Source organism: Hibiscus syriacus, unplaced genomic scaffold (assembly GCF_006381635.1).
Source record: "Hibiscus syriacus cultivar Baekdansim isolate YM2019G1 unplaced genomic scaffold, ASM638163v2 tig00110831_pilon, whole genome shotgun sequence".
In the NCBI taxonomy this organism is placed as follows: domain Eukaryota; kingdom Viridiplantae; phylum Streptophyta; class Magnoliopsida; order Malvales; family Malvaceae; genus Hibiscus; species Hibiscus syriacus.
Window position 1 is genome coordinate 1,607,675 of NW_024062882.1, and position 10,962 is coordinate 1,618,636.

General features: G+C 37.5%; 2 protein-coding genes across 2 annotated transcripts; both read left to right on the forward strand.

Annotated features, from left to right (window-relative positions):
* Positions 1-290: 290 nt before the first annotated feature.
* LOC120142726 (mitochondrial import receptor subunit TOM6 homolog) lies at positions 291-2,021 on the forward strand. The gene is made up of 2 exons (XM_039157238.1): positions 291-560; positions 1,824-2,021. The coding sequence occupies exon 1, from the start codon at positions 390-392 to the stop codon at positions 552-554; it is 165 nt and encodes a 54-aa protein (XP_039013169.1). The 5' UTR covers positions 291-389; the 3' UTR covers positions 555-560; positions 1,824-2,021.
* Positions 2,022-3,013: 992 nt separating this feature from the next.
* On the forward strand, positions 3,014-3,433 carry LOC120142787. The gene has a single exon (XM_039157291.1). The coding sequence runs from the start codon at positions 3,014-3,016 to the stop codon at positions 3,431-3,433; it is 420 nt and encodes a 139-aa protein (XP_039013222.1).
* Positions 3,434-10,962: the final 7,529 nt, after the last annotated feature.

Here is a 10,962-nt window from a genome sequence, read left to right on the forward strand (position 1 = left end):
ATATAAATTGGTATTTAAACTTGACATTCCTTCTCAGATTACTACATCAACTTGACGTCTCGAAACCAATCAGGTAACAGACGTGACACTGATCGATTAAATAATGACGTCATCAAGCTTCATGATTCACAATTTAATCGGTTGTTGGAATATCAAATCACACCACGTACCAATTTGATATTTTTTCCAAAGTTAGGTACCAGTTATAGAAAGGTTACCAAGTTCATGTACCGGTCTTATAACAAGGCAACAAATACATTCCGTTGCATTAAAACCCCAACGCGGCTAGGGTTTGAGGCTCTCTCCCTCTCTCTCTCTCCATCGACCACTCCAATCGAAAAGCACAACACAACTCAACTCAACTCAACTCAACTCAAACAGAAGCAGCCATGTTCCCAGGCATGTTTATGCGCAAACCAGACAAGGCGGCGGCCTTGAAACAGCTGAAGGCACACGTGGCTATGTTTGGGGTCTTGGTAGCCGTGATTCGTGTCACCCCTTACGTTCTCCATTACCTCTATGATGAAAAGGATGAGCTCAAGCTTGAGTTCTAAATTCAGGTAAATTCAAAGGCTTGAACTTTATTGTACCCTGAAATCATTTATTATAAGAAGCCATTTTCTGGGGGCAGGGTATTGTTTTCTGTGGGTTTTTACAGACGAATTATTGTTGTAAATGGAAGTTCTCCAAATGGGTATATTTAGGAAGGCAATGAAATTCAGGATGGTTATACTAGGATCTAACTTTGGCAGGGACTGATTGCTTAACTTCTAAAGAACAAGGACCTATCAAGTATTTAAACCTAAAAATATCATCTTTGTTAAAGTTTTGGCAGGGGATGTCTTGCCTTCTGAGAGCACTTTCGATTTCCTGATTGTCATCCTTGTTAAAGTTTTGGAGTATATTCATTGGCTTGGGATGATTTTCTTTTATCTAAACTCTTTTAGTGGTACACCAATCCGTTTTACCTCCTTGAATGTTGCCATTACTGTCTCGTTGCTAGTTGAGTGTGTTATGATAGCTATGAAAGCCATTCTTTATATCCATTTACATAAGTGTGCATTGGTGTCTTTACTGTCTCGTTACAAACCTCTTAGTGTTTCAGTCCCTGCATACGATGCTGGACCAGGATGCCTTGTCCTATAGGTGGATTACAATTGCCTTCCGAGAGCACTTTTGATTTCCTGATTGTCATCTTTGTTAAAGTTTTGGAGTATATTCATTGGCTTGGGTGATTTTCGTTTATCAAAACCATTTTTCAGGTACACTGATCTGTTTGACTTCCTTAAAAGTTGCCATTACTGTCTCGTTGCGAGTTGAGTGTGTTATGATAGCTATGAGAGCCATTCTTTGTATCCATTTACATAAGTGTGCGGTGATGCCTTTCCCTTGCCAAGTAGTATTACTGGTTATTATGCTAAACCTGCATATCTCTAAGCAAATCACCATTTTCATGGGTAAGTCTTTTTTATATTTTCTTCCAAATGATATCGTTGTCTAAATCAGTCGCTCCACATTCGGTTGTTTAGATTTGCATGCCTGTGTGTAGGCAGTTGAAATAGAATACTGTTATTTCACTTTTACAACGATCGTTGTGAAAGATACCAGTCAAGTGCACCTAAAATCGATGCCTTCAATTTGAATTTAGTGGCTTTGAAAACAGATCGCTTCATACGGTAATTATGTGAATCATATAGCGGCTGACCTTATCTTTTAGATGATGAATCATTGTTGAAGCCCTTAGCATGTGTCCCTCATCTACGTGACTCGAAAAGTTCGTTTTGCATTGTTTGTTGCTGATTTTTTCTCCTAATATGATGCAGTGGATTTACAAGCCGGGAATTTAATTGGAACACGAAAGAGATTGCGAGTTCCGGTTTTCTTTTCTGATTTAGTACGAGGCCGAAGTGTAATCACATAAGTTTATTTCTGTGCTTGCTTTGGTCAAATGGTTGTTGGCCTTTTTATTCAAATGAAACCAGTGGTAACTTCATGAATATACATTTACCTGGTCTCTATTAGTGTTTGGATTTTGGATCGGATTTAAAACTAGTACCCGAACTTCAAAAATGTTCTAATTCTGCCCTCAAAGAACTAATATTGTATCGATTTGGTCATTCTGCCATCTTAGCCATAAGCTTGGTCGTTAAATGTTAGTTCAAATGTCCAACTTGATGTTATGCCGATAAAAGAATTTGATTGATATGATTATACAATATTTTAAAGATACAATTAAAATACAAACAACTTGGGTTATAGTTTGAGAACCTTAAAAAAATGGTCTTACTAAAAATATTGAATTTTTCACTTCACTTGATGCTAAAAAAATTTGACTAGACTTGACTCGAGTATAACACTCTTTAACTTGTCATCTGATTCGAAGAGAAGTTATCCCGATATGAAATCTGATTTAATTTGTAGGGGAAAAAACAAGCACCAACACAAATATATATAATTTTTTATTAGATTAAACAGAGGAGGTGTATTATAGTAATTATTTTTAAATATATAAAAGATAATTATAATATTGTTTTTAGGCTAGGTTGGGAATTTTTTTATTATACTTTTATCCTTAAACGTCCATCCCTAAAAGAAGTTTATTTTTTAGGTTTAATATTTCATTTAAATACTTTTAGAGTTTGACCTTTGAACAAGTTCAATGTTAACCAATAAAAAAATGTTATAAAATAAAGAATAATTGTAGAATTTAAGAATATATACTCTTTGACTCTATCATTGACCATATTACATATCCCCACTTTATTTAGCAGCCCCAAATATCATACTTAATGCACCACTTTTAGTACCTATACAAATGTAAGATACTATTGGCTCAAGTCAAAACCTTGGAATTGGAGCATCTTTGCCTTTGCTTTTCTGTCCCTATATATTGCTCAATGCCACAACCCTTCTCCTCCATTCCACCCTCAAGTTCCACTCTGGTTTCATCTTGACTCGATTCTGTTTACATGACCGTTTCGTGTTAGCATAAGTCGAAATCGTCGATTCGAAAATGGGTATTTGTGCATCTTCTCAACACTCGACGACAAAGGGCGGAAACTCGAGCCGACCGCCACCTACTACCAAAATCATACATCCAAATGGAAAGCTTCAAGAATTCAGGCAACCCATCAAAGCCTCCCTTCTTCTCTCTCAGAATCCGGAGTGTTTCCTCTGTGACTCGGAGCTCATGTACGTAAACTTACGCCTGCCTCGTGTACCCGAAGACGAACAGCTTCGATCCGATCGGTTCTACTTCCTCTTGCCACTGTCCGAATCACAAGCAACACTTTCTCTTCAAGAATTGTGTTCACTTGCCGTTAAAGCCAGTGAATCACTATCTCATTTGAACACTGTTTACTCCTCACAAAGGCATCATTTCATGTTAGCTAGAGTCCAGAATTTAGACATTGAATTAACATTTAACGTCTAAACTGACAAGAAGACGAGAATGATATTATACAGGGGCAATCATATCTTGCAGAAGCAACTGTGCTGTATATGCTTTGTATTATATTTCCAAATTTTCTGCATTATAAAAGGCAAAAAGCCAAAAGATCAATTGTGCAATGTATTTATTCAATTATATTTGACAAAATCACCAGTTTTATAAATATAATATAAGAATGTTTTATTTTCAAATTGGTAGTGTTGTGAAAGACGGCTATCGGATAGAGCAAAATCGTAACTGATAATTTGAGAAAATAAAAATGAAGATAAAAAGAGACACAAAATTTACGTGGAAAACCCCTAAATAAAATAGGGTAAAAACCACGGGCAACGGTAGAAGAATTTCACTATGAGAAAATAGGAATTACAACATCTCTCGATCTACCAAGGAGAAAACAATGATAATTCTCTCTCGATAAAAAGAAGAAAACAACTCTCAAGAAACTCTCTAAATTCTCTCTAGTATTGGAAGAAAGCTAGAATGCTTTGGGATGGTTTTGAAGCTAAATAAGCTAGGATATTTATAGTTGAATCATAAGGACTAATTTGTAAATACCCTAAAGTCTAGGGGGGCTAAAAGTGTAATTTTACCCTTGCAAATTTTTCCACAATTGCTGGCTACTTTTTTGGTGCCATTAATTGTGCACTTTCGGTGCCCCCAAGTTTGACAATTAACTTGGACTTTCAACAATCTCCCACTTGAAGATTTGATTGGAACAATCATATATTCACATCATTCTTTCTACCTTATACCATCATGTTGCTTACATTTCTGACAGGCCACAAGAGGATCGACACCAAGTAAATTTATCAGAATTGATTGCCTTCGTCATGAAATCTGCTATGTTGTCTTTGGTATTGATCTTCTGCATATCTACAGTTCCTTCTTCCACCTTTTCACGAATGAAATGGTATTGAACTCGTATGTGCTTTGTCCTTGAATGAAATGCTGGATTCCTTGCTAGATGCAAGGCGCTTTGACTGTCACAAAAAAGAGAAACATTCTCTTGATTGTGCCCAAGCTCCTCCAATAACATCTTCAACCAAATTGCTTCTTTACTGGCTTGTGTAGCTGCTACATATTCTGCCTCTGTTGTGGATGTAGCCACAACTGATTGCAATTTTGAAACCCAGCTTACAGCTCCACCAGCAACTTTGAACACATATCCTGTAGTAGATTTGCTTTTATCCAAATCTCCTGCATAGTCAGAATCAACATACCCATTGATAAGTAAGTTTGATCCTCCGTAACATAATGCAACATTTGAGGTCCCTTTGATGTATCTTAGGATCCTCTTTACAATATTCCAATGCTCTTTGCCTGGATTCGCCATGTACCGACTAACCACTCCCACTGCTTGTGCAATGTCTAGTCTTTGTGCATATCATAGCGAACATTAAACTTCCCACTGCTGATGCATACGGTACTCGAGACATATTCATCCTCTCTTCTTCACTGCTAGGACTCATACTGGAGGATAATTTGAAGTTAATAGGAAGAGGGGTAGAAATTGGCTTACAATCTTGCATGTTGAATCGTGACAATATCTTCTTCAAGTAATTCTTTTGTGAAAGCCAAATCTTCCTATTACTTCTGTCTCGGTGAATTTGCATCCCTAGAATCTTGTTTGCTGATCCCAAGTCCTTCATTTCAAATTCCCTAGCCAGTTGTGCCTTTAATTCTTCAATATGATCTTTGTTGGGTCCTGCAACCAACATGTCATCCACATACAACAACAATATAACAAAATCGTTATCACCAGACCTCTTGAAATAAGCACAAGGGTCTGCATTAAGTCTGTTGTATCCAAGGCACATAATGAAGGAATCAAATCTCTTATACCAACACCTCGGCGCCTGCTTTAGACCGTACAGAGATTTGTTCAACCTGCAAACCAAGTTCTTCTTTTCTTTTTCTTCAAAATCTTCAGGCTGGAGCATATAAATCTCTTCTTCAAGATTTCCATGAAAAAAAGCTGTTTTAACATCTAGCTGCTCTAGATGTAAGTTCAATGTAGCACACATTGCCAAGAGTACTGGAACTGTTGTTAGTCGAACCACGGGAGAAAAAATTTCATTGAAATCAATACCTTCTTTTTGAGCATATCCTTTGACCACTAGTCTTGCACGGTACCTCTCCACTTGATCGTCAACATTTCGCTTGATTTTGAAGACCCATTTGTTACCTATTGGCTTCCTTCCTTGTGGTAGTGGCACAAGGTCCCATGTATTATTTTTATGAAGGGCTTCGATTTCTTCTTGCATCGCCATCATCCATAATGAAGCATCTGAGCTGTTTATTGCCTCCTGGTATGTTGATGGCTCACCGTCTTCTGTTAAAAGGCAATATGCAATATTACCTTCTATAACATAATCTGAGTGCCAATTGGGGCGTCTTCTCACACGATCTGATTGACGAGTTATTGGAGCTTCAGAACTCTCTAGTTCTTGTTCATCATGAGCTGGTTCTGCTTCAGAAGAATCTCCTTGTTCAACCTCCTTTTCCACATGTATATGAGTAGTCTCTGACTTTTCAACGCTAGCATCATCTTCTTTTCTTTTTAGTTTATCTTCTACAAAGATAACATCCCTGCTAATGATCACTTTGCGGGTAGTGGGATCCCACAAGCGATACCCCTTTACTCCATCAGCATACCCCAAGAATTTGCATTTCCTGGATTTTGGATCCAACTTCGAAATTTCTTGGGAGTTGTACATCACGTACACAATACTTCCAAATACATAGAGGTTTGAATAATCAGTTGGTTTACCAGTCCACATCTCCATTGGTGTCTTCAGCTCTATTGCAGTTGATGGAGCTCTATTCACCAAATAACAGGCGGTATTGACTGCTTCTGCCCAGAATGATTTTTCTAGGCCTGCATCCCTCAACATTGCTCGTGTTCTTTCTAACAAGGTTCTGTTCATCCACTCTGCCACTCCATTTTGTTGAGGAGTGTTCACCACTGTGAACTGTCTTTTGATGCCTTCTCTCTTGCAAAAGTCATCAAATTCTTCGATTGTGTATTCTCCTCCATTATCTGTTCTGAAACACTTGATCTTATTTCCAGAATCAAGTTCCACCCGCGCTTTGAAGTTTTTGAAAGTTGCAAACACATCTGACTTCTTCTTAATAGGGTACACCCAACATCTCCTGGAGTAGTCATCAATAAATGAGACAAAGTATTTTGCTCCGCCTAGGGATGTGACCGGTGCTTGCCATACGTCAGAGTGAACCAATTCTAGAACACTTTTGCCTCTAGAATTTGACGTGTTGAATTTCAACCGGTGTTGCTTACTTGTTATGCAATGCTCACACAAAGGAAGTGATACCTTTGTTAAGCTGGGAAGTAGCTTTTGCTCCACAAGGACTTTCATTCCTTGTTCTGACATGTGTCCAAGTTTCTTATGCCATAGCATTGCAGAATCAGAACTACATGAGGCAACAGAGGCTTCTGCTTCTATCAAAGTCTCTCTCTTCAGCATGTACAAGTTTGCAGCTATCTTTTCGCCTTTCAGCACCACAAGCGCTCCACGGAACACCTTCATGATTCTTTTCTGTGTTTCAATCTTGCTTGCATTATTATCCAACAATCCGTAGGATAATAAATTTTTCTTCAGACCTTTCACGTACCGCACATCTCGAACAACTTTAATTGTTCCATCATACATCTTCAATTTGATGGTTCCCACGCCAATGATCTCTAAGGCATGATCATTGCAACTATACACAGATCCTCCTGAGACAGGTTCATAATGATGAAACCATTCTCTTTTTGAGGTCATGTGATATGTTGCTCCAGAATCAATGAGCCATATATCTGCAAAACGTTTTCTACCTTCAACGGTGGTTGACGCTTCACAACATAGAGCATCTCCATCATCTGAAGTGTTTGCGGCGTTGCCTTGTGGATTGGAGTTTTTATTTAGACTCCAACAATCCTTCTTCAAGTGACCCTTCTTTCCACAGTGGTAGCACTTTAAATTCTTCTTGCTCCTCGACTTCGATCTACCATGTTTATGACTGCTGCTTTGGCCATGTTCTGTTGATCTCCCTCTCATCGTTGTCAACGCTTCTGCTTGTTGCAGATTTACTTGTCTGTCTTCCTTGTTCTTGCGCCGATTTTCTTCTTGTAGAACAGTAGCTGCAACGTCATCGAAGACTAGACTAGTGACATTATTGTTTGTCAAGTTGATGATGAGTTGATCATACGAATCTGGTAGACTTTGAAGTAGAAGTTCAGCACGTTCTTGTTCTCCTATTTTACAGCTTAAGGATGTAAGCTGAGAAAATAAGGTGTTCAGTGTATTTAAGTGCTCCGTCACTGAAGTAGATTCTGGCATACGGAGAGTGTACAATTTCCTCTTAAGGAAAATTTTATTGTGCAACGATGTGGCCTCGTACAGTTTTGTGAGATGATCCCATATCTCCTTAGCTGTCTTCTTCTCCTCGATGCTTGACAATACTTCATCTGCTAATGCTAGATGAAAGTTTGTCATAGCATTCTCGTCCATCTCGTTCCATTTGATGTCATCTGTGAAATCCACCGGCCTTTCATTGATAGCCGCTAGACACACGTCTTTCCTCAGGATGGCCTTCATCTTTAATTTCCACAATGAGAAATTTCCCCCATTGAACTTTTCAATATCAAATTTCGTTGCCATAGCTTCTATTACGAATAGCTCCCACTATTTCACTATCGTGAATAGTTCTCTGGAACCTTCAAAGAATGGGTAATACCTTCTTACTTTCTTATGTTGGAGGATCCACCTTTTGGTGGCAACCACAAAGACAATAAGCAGATATTACACACTCCAATCTGGCTCGGATACCAATTGTTGCGGAAGACGGCTATCGGATAGAGCAAAATCGTAAATGATAATTTGAGAAAATAAAAATGAAGATAAAAAGAGACACAAAATTTACGTGGAAAACCCCTAAATAAAATAGGGTAAAAACCACGGGCAACGGTAGACGAATTTCACTATGAGAAAATAGGAATTACAACATCTCTCGATCTACCAAGGAGAAAACAATGATAATTCTCTCTCGATAAAAAGAAGAAAACAACTCTCAAGAAACTCTCTAAATTCTCTCTAGTATTGGAAGAAAGCTAGAATGCTTTGGGATGGTTTTGAAGCTAAATAAGCTAGGGTATTTATAGTTGAATCATAAGGACTAATTTGTAAATACCCTAAAGTCTAGGGGGCTAAAAGTGTAATTTTACCCTTGCAAATTTTTCCACAATTGCTGGCTACTTTTTTGGTGCCATTAATTGTGCACTTTCGGTGCCCCCAAGTTTGACAATTAACTTGGACTTTCAACAGGTAGTTGGTTATGATGAACACCACTTTACTTGAATATTTTATGCAGCAAATTGCCTGATGCAATCTTTCTCTGGATTCAGCAGGTAGATGCACTATATATAATATTTGGACTCACCTTAATTTCCAAACGTTGATGTCATGTGGATAACTGAAGATAGAACTTGAAAAAGATAGGACCAGAATTAGAGATAACTATGAGCCAAATTAGATCAAATTTTTTGTTTACTCGAGTTTGATTTGAGTATTATATTCTTTTATTTGTATTTGATATGATTAAATTTAGGGAGGTTTCACCCAAATCGAAATCTAAACCAGCTTTTGATGTAAAAGTTCACATTCGCACCTGACTATGGTAACTCTCATCTATATTGTTTTCAATTAGATTCTTAATAAAAATGAAATTTATTTGTGTCAGTTGAGTTGGGTACGAATGTTTACCTTAAAAATCGTATTGTATATCAAATCGAGTGAACTTTCCTAAATCTGAGTTAGTTCAGTTGAGGGTGAAGAGGTATATATTCGAATTGGTTCGGATGGACCAAAAATCCGATTTAACAGGACCTATGATGGTATTGGAGTAGGAGAAAAAAAGAGAGCTCATATTGTCATCTTGTGATTATTTCCTACCAAAATCTATCAATTATTTTTCAACATTTTGACTCAAAATCAAGTGGGATGGATCCCTTATCATATTAATTGTTTACATAAATTTTCTGCAATCATCTATGAAACTAAACAAGTAAACAAAAGACAGATGCAAACACACAAGCAAAGAAGCAACAAAACCCAGAAATGATGAGCAATCACCATGTTACATCACAGCATCAAATGATTGAACCTTCAACTCTTATTGAACCCAAATTAGGAAGCCTGAGAGCAGGCCATCATTTCAGCCTTGATGGCTGCAACCAGACGATCATAAGCTTCACCCCATGCACTCTTCATCTCGGCTGACCACATTTCTGGAACTGCTTCCTTTATGGTCTCCATCAGAGCAAACTTTGTCACCTCAAAATGTTCTGCAACTAACGGACACAGTATTTTATGTTAGGGATAAATTTATAAATTTATAGGAACAAAAACAAATTATCAATAAAAAAATATAAAGAAAATATCTAGATTATTTAAACAATTCAACTTTTTAGGGGGAAGATCGCCCCAACCAGTCCCCTCAATCCATCCATGCATGTTTGCAGGGATCAAGTACGTTCATTAGGTCGAATTTGAGCATAGTAGAGGGACTGAAGCCACAATTTGACCGGAAACTTAATAGGCAGAAGGCTTTACGTACCATAACAAAGACGGACATTGCATGGGGCTTGAGCTTTGTGTTTTGCTCCAATGGAACATTTGAGTCTCTCAACAATGAAAACAGCTTCGTGGCTGATGGTGCAATCTCAAAAATCCTGTCCCATTTTTTGAAAATTTAGTGACCAAAAGGATCATTTGAACATAATTGAGTGACCTGAATGTCTGGATCATTGACAAAAACAAAAGAAATGAAAAATAAATACCAAACAAAATGCTTACTTCAAGAAGAATTTGAGACCCAATTCAGCTGAGTTCTTCTTCATTGCAGACCATGACTTGACCACCTAAGCTTCTTGCTCTTCAGTGAAAACTTTTCCTTCACAGGCAGCCATTGTTGTTTAAACAACTCTGGGATTTTAACAGGTATCTTGGTTTCCACAATTGAAATCTTTGCAGTATTTATATACCAATCCCTGTAAAGATGAATATTAACTCTTCAAGGCCCTGAGGAGCCAACTCTTTTGCTGGTCACCATAAGATATCTTCAGCCAAAACCAGGGACTTGCCAATACCATGGATTTTTACAGAACATTGTTTTTGGTAGGCTTTGAATTTCAGAACATTGATGGCTTTGACCTTCAGATTAATGTCTCAAAGTTTAATCTTTCTATAGAAAATCATAAACAATGTTGACAAGTTGTGTGGAGGAAGGGTTAGGTTGACCACTAGTAATCTTTAAGTGTAAATTAAACCAGAGGTCCTTAAATTATACTCAAATGATTTTTTAACCATTAAACTTTCAAAATTCATATAATAATATTAAATTTATCGAACCATTACAGAGTGATTTTTTTCTTACTCAAAAATCAAACACAATGAAGATTGAAAAGGGAGAACATTACATGCATCACCAAAGAATTGCGTACATTAATC